Source organism: Lycium barbarum, chromosome 4 (genome assembly GCF_019175385.1).
Source record: "Lycium barbarum isolate Lr01 chromosome 4, ASM1917538v2, whole genome shotgun sequence".
In the NCBI taxonomy this organism is placed as follows: Eukaryota; Viridiplantae; Streptophyta; class Magnoliopsida; order Solanales; family Solanaceae; genus Lycium; species Lycium barbarum.
In genome coordinates, this window is record NC_083340.1 from 122,761,941 (window position 1) to 122,783,782 (window position 21,842).

General features: G+C 38.9%; 1 protein-coding gene across 1 annotated transcript; it reads right to left on the minus strand.

Annotated features, from left to right (window-relative positions):
- Window positions 1-10,185: 10,185 nt before the first annotated feature.
- LOC132637725 (uncharacterized) lies at window positions 10,186-13,011 on the minus strand. The gene is made up of 3 exons (XM_060354772.1): window positions 11,816-13,011; window positions 10,602-11,631; window positions 10,186-10,506 (listed from the first exon to the last, which is right to left on the minus strand). Exons 1-3 carry the CDS (start codon window positions 13,009-13,011, stop codon window positions 10,186-10,188), a joined length of 2,547 nt encoding a protein of 848 aa, XP_060210755.1.
- Window positions 13,012-21,842: the final 8,831 nt, after the last annotated feature.

Sequence of the window (21,842 nt, forward strand, 5' to 3'; positions counted from 1 at the left end):
TTCTTTTTATTTTTATTTTTCATCTCCTCGTTGAAGTCCCATTCTCTTCTACATTTATTTTTCGCTAACTGGGGCATTTTATATTGATAAGGTAGGAAATTACCTAGTAATGGAATGGAACTAATACATAAAGAGACCAGGAATTCATTCCTGTTCGGCACTTTTGCTTCAGTATATTGGTTAATAACCTAACCTCACATTCTTGGAGGCTAAGTTACTGAGACTCTTCATTTTTGATGCCACACCCTTCACCGCATTCTTTTTATTTTTATTTTTCATCTCCTCGTTGAAGTCCCATTCTCTTCTACATTTATTTTTCGCTAACTGGGGCATTTTATATTGATAAGGTAGGAAATTACCTAGTAATGGAATGGAACTAATACATAAAGAGACCAGGAATTCATTCCTGTTCGGCACTTTTGCTTCAGTATATTGGTTAATAACCTAACCTCACATTCTTGGAGGCTAAGTTACTGAGACTCTTCATTTTTGATGCCACACCCTTCTCGCCGCACGACGAGTGCGGGTGCGGGTGTGGATGCGGGAAGAGGCGGATCCAGAATTTAAATTTTAGGGGTTCAATTTTAATATTTTAAGTATTGAAACCATTATATTTAAAAGTTATGGGTTCATATCTACTATTTATTACTCCCTCTATTTCAACTTACGTGAACCTATTTTCTTATTAGTCCATGCCAAAAAGAATGATCCCTTTCTATATTTAGAAACAATTTACGTTTATGCAATAATTTATAGTCACACAAAGTATATGTGACTCATTTAACACCACAAGTTTAAAAGTCTTCCCTTATTTCTTAAACTCCGTGCCCAATCAACTGAGTTCACATAAATTGAAATGAAGGGAGTGCAATTTTAATAATTTGTTACACATAAATTTACGCTCCACGTCGAAAGTTAGGGGTTCAATTGAACTTCAACTTACCATGATAAATACCCCCTGCGTGTGGGCGTGGGTGCGGGATACGTTTCAGATGCAGTCAACCAACTTCAGATACTTTGATCGGAGTCCATGAACAAATTTGGGGGGGGGGGGGGGGAATTGAGATTTTGATTTCTCAAAATGAAAGATACAACAGATTTAAGACATGGGAAATGACATAACTTCAATATTATAGTCCTTTTGTCTCATATTCGTTGCTTCATGTTTCAGGCCAAGCAGAGAGAAACTGAGAATTCAAGGTGTCATGTTCTTTATAGCTGTATTTTTATAATTTTGAATTTTCTTAGCCGAATTCCCGCACCCGTATCCAAACTTGGATCAACAACCCCGAATCTTATAATTTAGATTTTACCGAATTCGACACTCGAATCCGTACCCGCATTCCATATCCACACCCGAGTCCGAGCAGTAAGCTGGCTTTCGATATTCCTCTACATTATTTATCTTACATTTGCCAGAATTTGGAGCCTTGCAATCATTTCAATCCAGAATTTTGGTCCAGGTTACTGTGGGTTGTGGTTAAACAGTATCAACACTTTGCCAAAGTTTGAAGCCTTACCCATCATTTTATTGAACCAAAGAGATAAGGGTAATGGTGTGTCCTAACTGCATAATTGTAAACTTGTGCTGTCACACATATTTTTGCATGGTATTCTTCAAAAAGATGTTCTTTGCAATTAATGTCAAAAGAAAATCACCACTCTCGCTTTAAAGATAGAGCAACAAAAGGCAATACACTAATACAAGAATATATTATCCAAGGGAATGGAGAGATTGATGATGATGTCACACTCCGTATTGGGGCAGGGTAGATAAAATAGAGGTAGCCTCCAGAGTCTTGTGTGACAAGAAGGTGCCTCCAAAACTTAAAAGCAAGTTCTACATAGCGGTGGTTATTAGATCAACTATGTTGTATGGGGCGGAGTGTTGGTGTCACACCCCTTTTTTTCCTGATAAATAAAAATAAATTTGATTTGTTTTTGTTTAAAAGGGTTTTTCCAATTAAAGTGACATTTTGAGAAAGGATTATTTATTTATTACAGAGTCGTCACTTGGAATTGAATTTTGGTGTTCCAAGTCACCTTATTGAATCCCTAATCAAAAGGAAATGACTCTTTATTTTTGGTCTGCGAAAACAAAAGTCCAGGTAAGGAATTCTGTTGACCGGGGAGAAGGTATTAGAGTGACATTTTGAGAAAGGATTATTTATTTATTACAGAGTCGTCACTTGGAATTGAATTTTGGTGTTCCAAGTCACCTTATTGAATCCCTAATCAAAAGGAAATGACTCTTTATTTTTGGTCTGCGAAAACAAAAGTCCAGATAAGGAATTCTGTTGACCGGGGAGAAGGTATTAGGCATTCCCCAAGTCCCGTGGTTCTAGCACGGTCGCTTTTACCGACTAATGTTAGGCTTAAACCAATCTTGGATAAAATCATGCTTGCCTTAATTCTAGTTTGCCCAATTATTTGCTTTGAACATAATGACTTATATTTTCGGCCATGCCTCACTCCCTCATATATATTCCTTTCGCTCTTTTCCTTTTATTATTTTATGGGACAACAGGATTGAAATAATTCACATCTCATCTCGGTCATCTCTAACTTATTTAATTGGGTCTTAAAATGGACCATTAACATAATTACCACTTAAAATAATTAACTATAAACTTTTATACCTTAGCAGGAATGGGCTGTCAACTACATCTCAAATTTTTCTTAAAAATAAAAATCACTTGTATGCCTTCAACTTAGAATAAAATCGTTCACGTGCAAAACTTGAATAATGAACATATTTACAAATAACTTGGAAATATTAAAACAAGATAGAACTATGAGTGTAAATCCATATCAAATATGCTACTAACTATCATTAGATACTTACTGCTAATACTTACACCTTTCATCATAAAAATGAAACACATATATAACACATTCACACAAGGATATGATTTCCATCAAAATGTACAGCTCAAAGCGAAGATACCGATTTAAAATTATTTGTATCAGTATACAACTAAATCAAAGGACTGTAAATCAAGATGAACATTTTAATGGCATGCTTATCTAACATCAAAGAGAGAAACTATCTAAGACAACCAAATACCTCCAAGAATCAATTTTGAATCATTTTAAAAATAGCAAAACATCATCAGCATTATAGCATGAGCTAAAATACTACACCATTTAATTTATAAATAAAATTATCCATATACACAAATTTACTTCAATCAAAACAAAGAACAAAAAAAAAAAAACTTAAATGTGGAAGTTCCTTTATAAATCGTGAATCTGCTCGTTGACGGGAGAGTCAATTAAGAACCAAACTCAAATTTTCAAAGCTATTTTGCTAAAACACTTTTTTTTTTTTTACTGAAATTGTTCTTTTGTTGTTGCTCTCTCTGTTTTTTTTTTTTTTTTTTTTTTTTGGTTTTTTAAAAAAAACAACTAACACCTATAAATATTAATGCTTGTGGTACTGCAGATTTGGTGTTAGCGTATAAACGTGCAAATCATACTACTAAAGTGGAAACCTTTTAACTTGAAAACAATAAAGTTTGCTGAAGCTTGAAAAGTCCTACGACATTACTTTCTTTCTCAAACTTTGTTTTCATAGAAATTTCATGTATCGTGACAAGTCTTCAACTAATTTAAAGGGCTCGACTTCTTTTAAGTGTCAACACATTTGCATATAAAAAAAAACATAGTTAATTAAGTACCAAAGAAAAAAAAACGTTTAACTACTGTACCAAACATTAAACCAATAAGCATTATATAACATGGCAAAACAGATTACCAAAGAAATGAAAAATCTATTTAAACACTTGAAGTAATCATAAGTTTTTTAAAAGTAGATAACACGTAATCAAGGTACAACTTTTTATGCTATTCAAGCCAAACGGTGCACCTTTATTTGTAAATTAACAATTACACGTTTCATCAATCTTACCCTTAATTTAACGATGCAAAAATTTGAACGTGATTCATAATATAAAGTCAAAGAATAATAACCAGTTAGACACATATGAAATATTAACAACTTCATAACAATGGAATAAGGCCTCATATAATCATGATATTTAATCATACAAGGAAGATGGACTGTTACCTTTGCGTAGATTAATTCGCAACAAGAAAACGGCTATACTCTAACGATTTCCAAAGTTAACAATGCTAACTTTCTGGTCCACAAACGCAAAACCGTGAGCAGAAACCTCGAACTCCAACTTAGCATTCAAACCAAACCTTTTCGAAATTGGTATTTTTTTTTCACTCTTTGCTCTCAATGTATTTTTTTACTGTGTATTTTGCTCTCTTTGCTTACTGTTTTTTTTTTTCTACTACTTCTGATGTGTTTTTCTCTACTCTCTGTGGTTCTTTTTTTTTGTACGTGTAGGTGTGTGTTTATATAGGGTAATGTGGTGAAGGGACGTGTGTATATGTGATAACTGAAGGGAGAGAACGTGAGGGAGTAGGACTATCTAGGGATAATTGTTTGAGGAGATTTTTAAGGGAAGGAAATATTGTTTGTTTAGGATAGATTCAAGAAAAAGAACGAGAGAAAAAAAACGTGTAGTTGTGTGTGTATGGGGTGAGAGATGTGCATGATTGAAGGGAATTGAGGATGGGGTTTTTTGAATTACTAGCAGATTAGTTTTAGTTAGGTTAGTATTTTTCTTTCCATTTTTGGATTTTTGTCTTGTTTATTTCGTCCTCTTCCCTTTTTATTATTCTGCTCTTTTTTTTTTTTATTAAAGTTAAAAAGAAAATAAAGAGAAGAAAATTAGCTAATTATTTTTTAAACTTAATAGAAATCAAATTAAATAACTAGTCCAAAATAAAATGTAAATAAGAAAATACTTAAATCCTTAGCTTGTTTATTAAAACCTAAATTTAAAGAAGACATATTTTTTGTAAACTTTTTTTTTTTTAAAACAAAACTTATCCTAAAATGTGACTCTATTTTTGTAGCTTTCGATCTTTTAAAAGTAAGACTTACTAAAAATGAAACAAAAATTAAAATATTTAATTAAACCTAAAAGAAATATTTAAACGCTAAAAATGGTGTAAAAATTTATGTTTGGTAAAAAATTAGGTGTTCACAAAATGTCCCTCTTTGCTTGGAAACATGAAGAGTTTTCAGGCAAAGAAGTGAACACTGTGACTGATTTTTGACCTGACCATTATTTGAAAGACGAAAAAAAGAAAAAAAGAAAAAAAAATAAAAGGATGTGACTGAGTCCTGGTTTTGGGCATCCTACATATTCCGGGTTATAAGGGAATCAGGTCACGTGTAGTTCAAGTGGGTAAAAGGATGGAATGATCAGTTGGAGAATCGAGTGAGGTCCTGTCGAGGTTTCGGTTCATGGCTCCTGTTATTACATAAAAAGAATGAAAAATAGAATAAATGATGAAAGGAAATACAAGGTCCTATTTACTCTACTTGTCTTGAACCTTCCTTTAGACCATCTCTTGGATCTTCAACTATCACCTCACCTTCTTTCGGTGGGTACCTTGATCTCAAAGTATGACCTTGAAGTTAGAATTCGAGACTTCAACTTGCACCTTGGAATGAGTTGTTGATGCTCTTCCGAATAATAGTTCGTAGAATATTCTTGGATGCTTGTTTCTTGATTAGAAGTTGAAAAGATGTATCTTGAGACGTTGGGCCGCCTTATGTGTTAAAGCTAACTCAGGCTGCCTTCGAGATTTGAACATTCTTCTTTCTCTGACCAAATATTGGAACTTCATTTTTGAATATCAATTTTGTGCTTGCCAGCGTACCTGCAAGCCATCAAAGACAAACAAGACGAACAAAATTTACTGCCCCAGTTTGTACTAGGAAAATTTTGTGAGTGTTAGCAAAATCATGAACCACTTGGGACTGTATTCGGAGGTAGTCAACTCGAAATTTAAAAACATGACTTTATTTTGAGGTAGTCGACCTGAAAGCATGACTATATTCTGAGGGTAGTCAACCTATAAAAATATGACTTTATTATGAGGTAGTCAACCTATGAAAAAAAATGACTTTATTCGGAGGTAGTCAACCTAAAATTTAAATACGTGACTGTATTCTGAGGTAGTCAACCTATGAAAATATGACTTTATTTGGAGGTAGTCAACCTGAAATTTAAATACGTGACTGTATTCTGAGGTAGTCAACCTGAAATTTAAATACGTGACTGTATTCTGAGGTAGTCAACCTGAAAATATGACTTTATTTGGAGGTAGTCAACCTAAAATTTAAAAACGTGACTGTATTCTGAGGTAGTCAACCTGAAATTTAAATACGTGACTGTATTCTGAGGTAGTCAACCTGAAATTTAAATACGTGACTGTATTCTGAGGTAGTTAACCTAAAAATATGACTTTATTTGGAGGTAGTCAACCTAAAATTTAAAAACGTGACTGTATTCTGAGGTAGTCAACCTGAAAATATGACTTTATTTGGAGGTAGTCAACCTAAAATTTAAAAACGTGACTTTATTGTGAGGTAGTCAACCTATGATAATATGACTTTATTGTGAGGCAGTCAACCTAAAAATATGACTTTATTTGGCGGCAGTCAACCTGAAATTTAAAAACGTGACTTTATTTTGAGGTAGTCAACCTATGAAAATATGAGAAAAGCAGGGATTTTTGTTCCCTAAAATGCAACCAATAATAACATGATTATATGCATATCAAAGGAAAAACAAACATTTGAGAACTTTACTTTATAGCGTTCATAATTTTTTTTTAAGAACTGTTTTCCTAAATTTCTTCGCCCCTGTTTTCAACAAAGAAAAATTTGTTAGTCTTAAAATGGTGGTCGGTTTGTGGCCTTCACTCGCTGTGGAAATTGTCTTAGAGCCCATCCCACTTTACGAAAAACGAGGCTGATAGTGATCGACCAAATTGCTTAGAAACTATCTTTGCTTACGAGAGACCATGATCTTTCAATGCCCACCTTGACTATTTTGTACCCCGTATCATTTTGCGTATGTGGTGTAACCGATCTTATTCTTAGAGCGAATTTTTGTTGTGGTGATCCTTCCCCCTAGTACCTCAAAATAATGCTTTGCTTTTTCGGGCAATTCACTTTCCTGGATAGATCACAAATGGCTTTATGCCGTTGCCGATGCGGTGCGTGCCCAATAGTCTTTGCTCTGTACCGCTAGGAAACTGTAGTCAATTTTGCAGCCTTTTCTTTGCTCTAGAATTTGACACAAGATTATACCGAAAGGGACTCAAAGAACATACTAGAGATAAGGAGAAGAAAATGACAAAAAAAAAATAAAAAAATAAAAGGAGTTATGTTTAAACAAAAAGGTGTCCCTTTCGGGGAAAGAGGGAAGAGACTTATCTGGAGGTATATGCCGACTTCAATGAATCATGACATGCATTTTGGACTGGACGCTTGATCCGTCTGAGCTGTCTAAATCTCAAAATAAATTACCCTTCAATCTAAAACTGAGCTTTCTACCTAGATCGTGTTCATGCCGGAATAGAAGAAACTCATTCGATCAATGGTTCCCTTTGCGGGTCTTCACCAACTGACCTTTCTCAACTTACAATCATCTTATAGTGCCCTTGAGGGTTTTCACCAATAAGACTCTCTCAATTTTTCTTTTTTTTTTCTTTTAACTTACAATCGTCTTATAGTGCCTGTGAGGGTTTTCACCAATAAGACTCTCTCATTATTTTTTTTGTTTTTGAACTCATTATCGCCTTATAATGCCCGTAAGGGTTTTCACCAGTAAGACTCTCTCATTTTTTATTTCCTCCTTTGCGTTCAAATAAAGCGTTGTATACAATACCAAAGTCGTGGCACGCTGATTTGACATTCTCAATGATTGATTAGAAGGTCTTAAAGGGGAAAGGCAAAAAGAATCATAGATTGAATTACAACTTTGGAACCTTTTTATGAAAAAAAAATGTCCCAGTTTCTTCGAATACTAGGGAAATATGATTTTTTTTTGGTGGGACCGAACCCCGAAATAGGGCTGCCTACATATCCTTTTAGGAATCAGGTCGAACGTAGTTCAATAAACACATTTGTTTTTTTTTGCGCTACATTAGTTCCAAAGAGGGGAAACAAAGAAAATGTAAACAAAGCTCAAAAGGGCTAGAAAGGGGTGACCGGTGTTTGGATAGTGAGAACGACAGCCTTTCGTCATCCCAAACTGAAAATGCCAAGTACCATAGCGTCGAAGTGAAAACATATCAAACACAATATCTTTTGACTGAGTCTGCGTTAATGGCTATGTCAGCCACCTTTCCTTCTATGTCGGCCAACTGCAAAGCTCCCTTTGACAACACCTGTTTGATAACATAAGGGCCCTGCCAATTTGGGGCGAATTTTCCCCTCGCTTCTTCTTGGTACGGAAGGATGTGTTTCATAACAAGTTGGTCCACCTCAAAATGTCTTGGACACACCTTCTTGTTGTAAGTGCGAGCCATCCTTTGCTGGTATAACTGGCCAAAACAAACCGCCGTCAACCGCTTTTCATCGATTAACGATAATTGTTCTAGTCTAGACTTGACCCATTCAGTGTCATCAATCTCTGCTTCAACAATGATTCGAAGAGAGGGGATCTCTACTTCTGCTGGTATGACCGCCTCAGTTCCATAAACCAATAAGTAAGGAGTTGCGCCAACAGACGTGCGGATAGTCGTGCGGTACCCTAAAAGAGCAAAAGGCAATTTCTCTTGCCATTGCCTGGATCCTTGTACCATCTTCCTGAGGATCTTCTTGATGTTTTTGTTTGCAGCTTCAACAACTCCATTGGCTTTGGGTCGATAAGGGGTAGAGTTGTGATGCACAATTTTAAATTGCTCACATACCTCCTTCATGAGATGACTATTAAGATTGGTTGCATTGTCCGTGATAATGGTGTTTGGTATACCAAAACGACATATGATGTTAGAGTGAACAAAGTCTACCACCGCTTTCTTGGTGACTGATTTGAACGTAACAGCTTCTACCCATTTGGTGAAGTAGTCTATGGCAACTAGAATGAATCTGTGCCCATTAGAAGCTTTTGGCTCAATTGGCCCAATAACATCTATCCCCCAAGCTACGAAACACCAAGGAGCAGACATAGGGTGCGACTCCGAAGGGGGCGAATGAATCCGGTCACTGTGAATTTGGCATTGATGACACTTGCGAACAAAGCGAAAACAATCTCGCTCCATGGTAAGCCAATAGTATCCTGCTCGAAGAATCTTCTTTGCTAGAACGTAACCGTTCATGTACGGGCCACAAACTCCGGAGTGCACTTCATTCATGATCATTTCAGCTTCTTGGGTATTCACACATCTTAACAAATTCAAATCCCGGGTCCTTTTGTATAAGATCTCCCCACTCAGAAAGAAACCATTGGAAAGTCGCCTAATAGTTCTTTTTTGATCTCCATCGGCATGTATTGGATATTGTTGTGTTTTTAGGAATATTTTGATATCGTGATACCATGGCTCACCATCTGGCTCTACTTCAATTGTATTGCAATAACCATGTTGATCCCTAATCTGAATCTCCAACGGATTAATGTAAGCATTGCCTGGGTATGGAAGCATTGAGGCTAAAGTGGCCAAAGCATCAGCCAACTCATTCTGAAATCTGGGAATATATCTGAACTCGATTGACTTAAACCTTTTGCTAAGGTCCTCCAACCATTGTTTGTACGGAATGAGCTTGATGTCTCGAGTTTCCCATTCACCCTGAGCCTGCCGAATGAGTAAGTTAGAATCTCCCAAAACTATTAACTCATGTGCATCCAGATGTATTGCCATGTTTAAAACCATTATGCAAGCTTCATACTCCGCTGTATTATTGGTACAGAAGAAACGAAGTCGTGCCGTGGCGGGATAATGATGCCCCATTGGTGAAATGAGAATTTCCCTAATCCCGACACCTTTAATGTTGATCGCTCCATCAAAGTATAATTTCCAGACGTGACTGTCATCGCGAACTTCTTCCTTAACTGAATTAATCTCTTCATCAAGAAAGTAAGTATTCAAAGGCTCATACTCATCGTTAACTGGGTTTTCTGCCAAATGATCGGCCAATGCTTGTGCTTTTATAGCGGTGCGGGTGACATAGACAATGTAGAACTCCGTAAGTAAAATCTGCCACTTTGCTAACCTTCCACTCGGCATAGGTTTCTGAAATATATACTTCAAAGGATCCATTCGAGATATGAGGTGAGTCATATAGGATGAAAGATAGTGCTTCAGTTTCTAGGCGATCCAAGTCAAAGCACAACACGTTCTTTCTAAAAATGTGTATTTTACCTCATAGCTTGTGAACTTCTTGCTCAAATAATAGATCGTTTGTTCCTTCTTGCCTGTGGCATCATGTTGTCCTAAAACGCACCCAAATGAATTATCCATCACTGACAGATACAAAAACAAAGGCCTACCCGGTTCTGGCGGGACAAGCACTGGAGGGTTCGATAAATATTCCTTAATCTTATCAAAAGCCTCTTGACACTCGTCTGTCCACTTGATAGCGCCATCCTTCTTCAACAGCTTGAATATGGGCTCACATGTAGTAGTGAGCTGAGCGATGAACCTACTGATGTAGTTTAACCTACCAAGAAGACTCATGACTTCAGTTTTGTTCTTCGGGGGCGGTAATTCCCGAATGGCTTTACCTTGGAGGGGTCTAATTCAATTCCTCGCTGACTAACTATAAACCCTAGAAGTTTCCCAGATGGAACTCCAAATGCACACTTGGCTGGATTGAGCTTGAGGTTGTACTTCCGCAATCTTTCAAAGAAATTTCTCAGATCACGCACATGGTCAGCTTGAGTCTTGGACTTAATGATCACATCATCGACGTACACTTCGATTTCTCTATGCATCATGTTATGCAATATAGTAGTCATAGCTCTCATGTAAGTTGCCCCTGCATTCTTCAAACCAAATGGCATGACTCTGTAACAGTAAGTACCCCATGGGGTGGTGAAGGCGGTCTTTTCTGCATCCTCTTCATCCATCAAAATTTGGTGATACCCAGCATAACAATCCACAAAAGATTGAATCTCGTGTTTGGCACAATTGTCAACAAGAATGTGGATGTTAGGCAAGGGAAAGTTGTCCTTTGGACTAGCTTTGTTCAAATCTCTATAGTCAACACAAACTCTGATTTTCCCATCCTTCTTTGGTACGGGCACAACATTTGCTATCCATGTAGTAAATCGGACAACCCTGATCATATTTGCACTCAATTGCTTCATGATTTCCTCTTTAATCTTATCACTCACCTCTTTCTTAAATTTTCTTTGCTTTTGTTGGACTGGTGGGAAATCAGGGTATGTAGGAAGTTTGTGCACTACCAGATCAACGCTCAAACCTGGCATGTCATCATAAGACCAAGCAAACACATCTTTATATTCAAACAAAACCTGGATTATGTCATCTCTGGTCTTTTGTTCGGCATGAATGCTTATCTTTGTTTCTCTAGTTTCTTCAGAAGTTCCCAAATTAATTGCCTCGGTTTCATTTAGATTAGGCTTAGGCTTATTCTCAAATTGATCTAGTTCCCTTTTTATTTCTTCAAAAGCCGTTTCTTCATCATATTCATCAACCTCTTGATTCATTGTTTCGAGATTAGACAGCTCTTTAAGATCTGGACGTGAATTCCGCATGCATGTCATGTTATTAAAGCCGGCGTTAATGAAACTGAAATGAAAATTAAATAACAAAATTAGGGAAAAGGAGAAGATAGAATTGACTAAGAAACTAAAACTTCATTTTATTGAATTGGAAAGGATAGAAGGGTTAACATCAGAGCATAGCAACTAAACTATTTGGATTACCACCCAGAGAATAATCCAAATATAGGAAAAACAGCAAAATAAACTACCAAGACTCCTTCCTTGTGGGGAGAGGAGTAGCTTCCCAGTTGGCGAACTTGACTTCTGGGCCAATACGTTGCACATCCGCATGACTAGGGCCTTCACCAATCTGAACCATGTTTACCCCATAAAACATTTCTTTGAGACTTTGACATATTTCGTCCATGTCATCTTGGACAGACATGTCCTTATTCTCTTCAAGACGTGACCTAGTAAAAGACTTGGTAATGTGGGGAACGGGCTTTGGCAATTTCCAAACCTTATTTTTCTGCTCTTTTGCCCATTTCCTATCAGCATTAGTTGGCCTAAAACCCAAACCAAAAGTATCTTGATTACCAAATGGAGAGATAGGGTCAACAACTCCTTGCAATGTCACCCCCAAGCCCTTTCCTGGCTCATAACCGTTTTGCAGCATTTGTGTAGCCACCATGACTGAAGTAGAGGGTAGACGAGGCTCTAGGATAGGCTTCCCTTCCATAAACTGATCAGCTGTCACTATTTCAAAGGTCTGAAATATGAGGGATTCGCAACCTTCCTTAGCCTCGATGCATGGGACAGAAGGGTCTCTATATATTGAAAGATCATCTTTACCGTGAACAATAATTTCTTGTTTCTCATACTCAAACTTGACCACTTGGTGTAAAGTAGATGGCACCACTCTGGCTGCATGGATCCATGGCCTTCCTAAAAGCAAGTTGTAGGAAGTGTCCATGTCTATAACTTGGAATGTGATCTCAAAATCAACAAGTCTGATTTTTAAAGTAAGATCAATCTCACCAATGGTGTCTCTTTTTGCTCTATCGAAAGCTCGAACACACACATTGTTAGTACGAATTCTATCTGTGCTGATTTTCAAACTTTGCAAAGTACAGAGGGGGCAGATGTCCACACCCGAGCCTCCACCAATCATGACTCTTTTCACATAATGTTCTTCACATTTGACAGTTAAATGCAAAGCCTTGTTATGTTCGGCTCCTTCCACAGGAAACTCATCATTGGTGAAAGTGATTCTATTCACCTCAAATATTCTATTGGCCATCTTTTCCAATTGACTTACAGTTGTTTTGTCCGAAACATGTGCCTCGTTCAGAATTCTAATCAATGCTTGACGGTGCTCTTTAGAATATATGAGCAAAGATAGCAATGAAATCTGAGCAGGAGTTTTTCTCAACTGATCAACAATAGAGTAATCCTGAACTTTCATCTTCTTCATGAACTCTTCAGCCTCTTCTTCAGTGATAGGTTTTTTCACCGGAAATTGGCTATCCCTAGCTTGTTTGGCTCTCCTTAATTATTCTGGAGCATAACACCTTCCAGAACGCGTTAAGCCACCGGTTTCATCTATTTCTTCAACAATCTCTTTGCCCTTGTAAGTCACAGTGGTTTTGTTGTAGTTTCATGGGACAGTTTTCATGTTTGTCACTGGAAGTTGTGTCGGGTGCTTTATCACAATTGGTTCTGTCATCTTTCCTAAACCATTCTGGTTTTGACCAAACCTGGGAAAACCACTAAGAACATATAATTTTGGTCCAGTCACTAATATCTCTTTTTTCTTTGTGGCTCCAGGGATATACAATATCAACTTCCCCGAGCCTTTGAGATTTGCATTAGAACTTGCACCTTTTACAAACAATGGTGCTTCTTGTGCAGACTTTGTCACCATACCCAACCCTTCTTTTAAGGTGTCAATTTCCATTACTATTTTGCCTGTTTGCTTGTATTCCTTATCGTCACAGATCATCCCAACAACATGAGCATTGTTGTGAGCAGGAAGTGGGTTGTTGGTGACATTCGGAGCCTCTTCGTCATGTATCACAATTGCTTTGTCATCAATTAGCTTCTCAATGGCTTTCTTCAAAGTAAAACAATTTTCTGTGCTATGACCCTGAGTGTTAGAATGATACTCGCACCTGACAGTAGGGTCAAAACCTCTTGCATTTGGGTTCACATTATACGGCATGATAGGTTCAATCAAACCCAATTGTATCAATTTCCGCAACAGGCTTGTGTATGATTCTCCAATTGGGGTGAAATTTTCCCTCTGTCCTTGTTCTCTTACATAATCAGTCTTAGGACGTGGATTATAAGGTGCTTGAAAATTTTGTTGTTGGGGACGAAAGCCTTGTGGAGCAGGAGCCCTCCATTGTTGGCGTTGAGGAGGTCGGGCATATGCCTGGGTGTTGAAAACCGTATATTGTGGTGGAGCAATTGAGTAGTGGGGATCCTGATGCGAATAAAAATGTTGAGGTGAGTTGGATTGTCCCTGTAAGATTTGGTGGTTTGTCCCCATTTGACCAGCACTGGACCCTGATGCCTTTATGGATCCTTCCTCTTTCTTTTTTCGATTTCCAAAACCACCAGACCCATTTTGAATCGCTTGGGTGGTAGCCTTGAGTGCTACCTGACTCACAATTTTGCCGGACTTAATGCCATTTTCAACCATTTCCCCAACTTTAATTGCTTCAGCGAATGTCTTTCCCACTGTGGAAAGCAAGTAGTGGAAGTAATCAGCTTCTTGTGCAACTAAAGCGGAACTTAATCACCAAGGTAGAGTTGTATAAAGCGGAACCAGGCATAAGGAGCAACAATCGCTATTGATAGTTCCCCCGTTCTTTCATCTTCCTAATTCCTCAGGTAAGCACGCAGAAAACCTTCCACTGGCAGGCGATCGTAATGTTAGAAGACGACCTACGGCATCTGATGGTCAGATGCCTGGAGGAAAACATCAATCATTTCCGACTCCTTCATCGGCGGTTTTGACCCTGGAAGCTTGTTCTCTCCACTTGATAGCATATTCTCTAAAACTCTCGGTAGGATTTTTATTCATACTGGCGAGAGAAGTGCGATCAGGCACAATATCAATGTTATACTGAAATTGTCGAACAAAATCTCCTGCCATGTCATCCCGTGTAGGCCAATTAGAAATATCTTGGTCGATGAACCATTCTGAGGCAATCCCCGCTAGACTTTCTCCAAAATATGCCATGAGCAATTCTTCCTTACTCCCTGCCACTCTTAGTTGATTACAATACTTCTTCAAGTGTGCTACGGGGTCACCGTGACCATCGTACTTCTCAAACTTCGGAGTCTTAAAACCAATGGGCAAATGAACATTGGGGAACATGCACAAATCTCTGAATGAGACGCTTTTTGGACCTCCTAATCCTTGCATATTCCTCACACTCTGCTCTAGACTCTTCATTTTTCTAGCCATTTCTTCTTGTTCCTCATTCTTAGCAGTTTTCTCGATCTCAACGGGGGAACTATACTGCTGAAAGGGGTTATATGAATCTGGGACTTTAAAGGTCAATTTCGGAGAATAATATTGATCGTGGTGACCTTTATATGGAGGCTCATTATTGGACTTCTGTACCAATGTTGGTTGAGGGATTGTAGTAGTTTGTACAGTGGGGATGAAAAGTGGGTTATTTCTGAGGGGTGCATTTGGAGGGCGCATAGTGAAAGTTCCAAAAGTGTTGGATATGTTAACATTTGGACCAAATCCAGGAGGAAAAAGTGGATCACTTGTCGGGGTTTCAATGGGAATTGACATAGTCACATTCGGGAATCCAGGGATGGAAGATGGTGGAGCTTGCCCATTCATCCAAGCTTGGTACATGTCAGTCATTTGTTGTCTCAACATCCTTACTTCCTCTGCTGATGCAGATTCATGTTGAACCATCTGACCTCGAGATTCGTCATTGTCTGACTCGTTTCCATCCTTATGGGCCATTATCCCCTTTCCTTTAGACCTTGTGTTATATTCGTGAGGAGCCAGTTCAACCACAAACCAACCACCTTATCTTTAAGACAAGAACAAACAAGTTAGGGTTTAGCATTTTGCAGATATTAATCACACGTTGTATGCCATGCACCTAAATTATTTCCCATCTAATATGAGCATTAGAAGGCTTTCATGTTTCATCCCGGCTTTTAGGTGAATTCATTTCAACAATTTACTTACTTTTCTCTTTCAGTGATTTTGAAGTATTTTGATCGAACCCATTAAGGGATGCCTACGTATCATGTTAAACATGAATCAGATCATTACGTAGTTCATGAAAAAGAACAAATTTGGATTTTTTGAATCAAACTAAAAATATTTTTATTGACTTTCAAATTAGTATTTTTCAATACAAATACGTAAAGGAAAATAACCAAAAAGAAAGTCACCATCGACTCGAAAAGACTAAATCGGGACTAGAATATCCAAAACAAACTAAAAATAAAGACTCGAAAAGAGTCAGTCTCAAAATACAACTACTGAACTAGAACTCAACTAAACTTCAATCTTGAGAAATCCTCGATCTCGCATGTAAACTAATGCATATCTGCTCACGGTGCTTCTGGCTCAGGTTGACCCCCTAACATGCGATATATCTGCTTCAGTTCTGCTGTGAAGTGGCGTGCGAAGGTAGGCACCTCTCTAGCAAATTGCTCATAACCCATCCCCTGACAGTCCAGACAACTTTGAGCAGCATGAACAGCTAAATGGTAGACATGTTCTCTAACATCCTGATAGTTCTGCTCTAAGTCTCGGACTTGCTGCTGGCGAGTAGTGGCTATCTCTCTTATACCTGCCTCACGATTCAATGCTAATTCAAGCTGGTTTCGAATTCTTGCTCGGTCATTCATTAATTGGTTCCTTTATACACCAAACTGAACTCTTTCTCTGTCAAATTCAGCTTGTTGTCGAGCTTGCAGGGTCAAGAATTGAGCTTTCTCATCTTCAAAACGTGCTTTCTCTGCATCAAAAAGGTCTCCCTTCTCATCAAGCTTCCTCTGTAACTGATCCACAGCTTGCGTGACAATGCCTAAGTCCTCATACAAGGTCTGAATTGTAGAGCGATGTTTCCTCACAGCTGTTTTGCGGGTTGTCGTAACTCTAGCATCCACTTCTGCCTACATCTGGGCCAAATACTCTCTGGCATTTGTTAGCTCTTTATCGAGAGCGTGTAGAGTGGACTGATAATTTTTCTCTACATCTAAACGGGTTTGCATGATCCTCGCCTCGTATACATCCTGTTGCTCATTTAATCAGGCTCGAAACTCATGTTCAACCTCTAGACGGGCCTGCCAAACTCTTGCTTTGACCTCTGACTCTCTGTCCAACTTTCATTTTCTAGACCCCTCGGGCCCTTTTTTGGATAGGGATGGCTTGCGCAACCACGAAAGGTACCTAGGAACTACTCTTCCCCTGTCTCCTCTACCATTTCTCTCAATTCGGAGATTATGCCTTAATACCAAATCTTCAGTATTCCATCACTATAAAAAAGAAAGCCTGGAGGAGTGTCATACATAAATATGCTCATGTTTTCTGTCACGACCGAACTCCGTGGGCCGCGACCAGTGCCCTAGCTGGGCACCTATACGTACCCGATACCCAATTTAGCATATTATCAAAATAATGTAATATAATAGCAACATTAGTGGATGCTACAGCATTTAGCAGAAAAGCAGACTTGGCATACAGAAGCCGATAAGGCTGTCATAAAACCAAAACATCCCAAACATATGTACAGAACCCACACAGATGTATCCACAGACCTCTACAGAACATATCATAATCATAAGACGGGACAGGGCCCCGTCATACCCTGAACAAAGTACACATCCAGATAGCAGTGACAGACTGTACCAAAAGATGGGCTCTGTAGAAGAGAGCGCCCCAAAATAGCAGAAATGGGATCCTAAACGTGCGGATCAGCAAACCTGTCGTCTGTACCTACGCGGCATGAAAACGCAGCCCCCGAAGAAAGGGGGTCAGTACGAAATATGTACTGAATATGTAAAGCGGAATCACAGAAGTCAAATCATAATGATTACAGAAAATGGGTACAAAATCCAGAGTGTCAAATGCATATTTCCAAATCAGACAGAATGTGTACAGAAACATATGTCATATCATATCCGATCCCTGCCACGGGACTCGGCAGACAGAACGTGGTCACCCTCCCGACACTGGTGCCACAATACAGAGGAATCAGAAAAGGGGGCGTGGCCCCGTATCATAAAATGTCATATCAGAATGGCCATAACAGATCAGATCAGAATAGGCGGACATGGCACATCATACTCCACAGACCCATGTACGCGTATACCTGCCCCCTCACATCGGGGCGCGGCGAACAATGCAGAGAATTACGCTTGACAACATATCCTGGCCCGGGCTCAGTGTGGGAAACATTGGGACATCCACGAATGGAGTAGTGAGAGACTAATGCAATTTAAAAATATAATAAATGTTTTCAAAGACTCGATGAAGCGTATCAAAGACAAACAAATCCAATGGGGTCGGACGGAATCATAATAAATGTATTTCGGATATCATAATAAATTACAGAAGTATAACTTTCCCGAAGTCATTCCGAGTGTCAAAATAATTTAAATATTTAACAGAATATTTAAAATAATATTCGTTAAGCGATTAGTAGGGTAATTAAAACATTTCTTTCAAAAATCGCTTAAAAAGGAAGCTTTAACACATTAGGGGCAAAAACGTAAATAGTGGGCCCGCCTCAGAACAAATAAGGTGGCGGGCTCAAATTGAGCCCTCTAAACATATAATATCATCTACGAAGGTTATACAGACATTCTATGACTTTCTGAGTAACTTAGAGCACAATTGCATAATTTCAGAAAAAGCGTATCAAAATGGTTCAATTCTACTGAAGGAAAAACTGAAATTTTGTCTTGCGGATTCCGAGGGCCAAGAGGTCCTTCGAGGCCCGGATCCGACCCTAATACACTAAGGGCATGCCAAGGGAAGAATTGGGTTTGCTTTACATACCTTTCACGCTCCTTAAGCCTTTCCAAACTCACTTCCCGTTTCGTCGAAAAACTGCAATTGGTCAAGTTTACCAATTGTAAGCTATGAATACCAAAGTTTCAACTTAATGCATATTTGGCTACCGAAATTTCGGCAACACTTCCCCTATACATATAGCACCCCGAGAATTCAACTCGGCTAGAAATCATCAACAACAACCAAAACGACAACATCAATATCAACAATGAACATTAAAAACATAAATATCCTTCAACTAGTCATTTTTCTCACAAGTTGACATAATCTTCAATTCAACCCAACTTTCAACTAAGATCAATAATTTCACATTCAACAACAATCATGATCATCACCATATAGTTCTAGAAACATTTCATATCGTTTTCCTCAAGATATACACTCGATATACATAATATACAACTTTCCGCCAAAGTCATAACTTATGCAAAACATCAAATCTTTGGCATACAACTTCATAACAAGTTTCCAACTTCCAAATTCATCAATGATCATCACTATTAGCAACCAAACAACTTCATTTCCTTAATGTCAGAAAATCATACTAAAACGACATAAGTTTCTACATTCCAATTCAATACAAACTTATATCATTCTAACTTCATTTACATTACAAACATCACAACAACACTTTAACACACTAAACAACTCAATTCCTTTCTATCCCAAACCATATACACCCTACGGCCATATGCCTATTTTTTCCAATATCAACTAAATTCATCCAACTTTCAATTCCCATATGCATTTCATCACAATCACAACTAGAATATAACATAAATTCAACACATTGTGGCTATACAATTGTGCATACCCACGGCTACACACCTACAACACACACCCACTTTGCAAACTTCCATTTTTCCATACAATCAACACATTTCTATATACTACAACACAATCAAAACTTCATAACACAATAAAAAGGTAGAAATTCTTACCTTTTCTTCAAGTCTTCTTCACTTGGAGATGTGATCACTTTGGTGATTCTAATGCTCCCCACTCCAATCCAACTATACCAAGTTACAAAGGAACCTTAACTTAGTAGGAAAACCACAAAAGAAAAATTTTAGGAGCAAGATTTTTGGTGGTGAATTTTTGCACCTCAAACCCGAAATGGTCTTCTTTTTTTGCTCTTGTTTTGCTCTTCTTTCTCTTCTAAGTCTCTTGAACCTTCTAAGGGATATTGATCCCTTTATAATTAATTAGCACATGGAAATACTCATTAAATCCATGGGTTGGGCCTCACTTGGCCGGCCACCCCTTAAACATTGGGCCTAAAGTTTTATTTTATTTTTTTGGGCCAACTCGGTTGGTCCCGAGTTGGGCCTAGCCCACTGATCTTTCGACCTTAAAACGTTCATAACTCCTTGTACCGACGTCACTTGGGAACCCACGACCTATGGATTGAAAGCTAATTAAATTATCTACAACTTCTAGTTCAAGGAATTTTCGAAATTCCAAACTTACAATACAGTTTTTTGCCCCCCAAAGTCAGGTCACCCGAAAACGTTTTCTTAAAAATATTCGTTTGGAGGGTTTCCACTTTGATTTGGTCCAAAGGTACTTCATGAGTTGTGTTTAACTTTACATATGTGATTCATATGACTTTTCAGATGTTCCAAAAAAAAATCTCGGTGTGTGGGCCCCACCCCAGCAGATGCTCCGAGGTTCAAAAATACGGGATATAACATCCTCCCCCCCTTTAGAACATTCGTCCTCGAATGTTAAATTAATCTCATAGGGTTTGAAAATACTTTGGGGGAGTTCATGTTTACAGACATCACATATGACACACGATTGATATTGAAATGAAATTAAGCAGGATTTAAGGTTACCTGTGGGCATAGGGAACAATTGAGGATATTTCTTCTTCATTTCCTCTTCGGCCTCCCATGTCATTTCCTCCCTATTATCGTTCCGCCACAGTACCTTAACAGAGGCTACGTCTTTATTCCGGAGCCTTCTTACCTGACGATCCAAAATAGATACGGGCTGTTCCTCGTACGATAGTTGCTCCGTCACCTGAATATCATCCGTAGGGAAAATTCTGGAAGGGTCACCAATGCATCTGCGAAGCATAGAGACATGGAATACCGGATGTACCGCTTCCAAATCAGATGGCAAATCTAACTCATAGGCGACATTTCCAACCTTCCGAACAATCTGATAAGGCCCAATATAACGCGGACTGAGCTTACCCTTTCTGCCGAACCGCATCACGCCTTTCATAGGCGATACCTTCAGAAATACCCAATCGCCTACCTGAAACTCCAACGGTCGACGCCGTTTATCCGCGTATGATTTCTGTCGACTCTGGGCTGCCAACAGTCGCTCTCGAATAAGTTTCACCTTGTCCACGACCTGCTGGACCATATCTGGGCCAATCAACTCTGTCTCGCCAATATCAAACCAGCCGATTGGCGATCTGCACTTCCTGCCATATAAAGCCTCGTACGAAGCCATCTGGATGCTGGAATGGTAACTGTTATTATATGCAAACTCAATCAACGGCAGGTGATCATCCCAGCTGCCTCTGAAATCAATAACACAGGCCCGCAACATATCCCCCAGCGTCTGTATAGTGCGCTCGGCCTGCCCGTCGCTTTGAGGATGAAATGCGGTGCTCAGACTCACCTGAGTCCCTAGTCCCTCCTGAAAAGATCTCCAGAAATGCGCCGTAAACTGGGCGCCTCTGTCAGAAATAATAGATATAGGAACTCCGTGAAGCTTCACAATCTCCTTAATATAGAGCCTGGCATAATCCTCGGCGGAATAGGTAGTCCTGACGGGAAGAAAATGGGCTGATTTCGTCAGCCTATCAACAACGACCCAGATGGAATCATACTTCCGTGGAGTGCGAGGCAAACCTGTAATGAAGTCCATATTAATAACCTCCCACTTCCAAGTCAGGATTTCTATCTCCTGCAGCAGTCCACCCGGTTTCTGGTGCTCAATCTTGACCTGCTGACAATTAGGGCACTGGGCGACGAACTCTGCAACATCCCGCTTCATACCGTCCCACCAGTATAAGCATCGAAGATCATGGTACATCTTCGTAGTCCCAGGATGGACCGAATAGCGAGCATAATGTGCCTCGCTCATAACCTGCTGCCGAAGGCCTGCAATATCAGGTACACACAACCTGCCTCTGTGTAACAAAGTACCGTCCGGTGAAAACTCGAACGGAGTCCTCTCCTTATCATAGGCTGTGTCCCTGTACCGAGCAA

Coding starts and splice junctions, on each gene's coding strand:
- LOC132637725 (XM_060354772.1), bottom strand. CDS start 13,011: ATGAAAGTTCAGGATTACTCTATTGTTGATCAGTTGAGAAAAACTCCT. Junction 11,632..11,815: donor CCCACAAGGAAGGAGTCTTG/GTAGTTTATTTT, acceptor TTTTCATTTCAG/TTTCATTAACGCCGGCTTTA. Junction 10,507..10,601: donor TTGAATTAGACCCCTCCAAG/GTAAAGCCATTC, acceptor TTCATCGCTCAG/CTCACTACTACATGTGAGCC.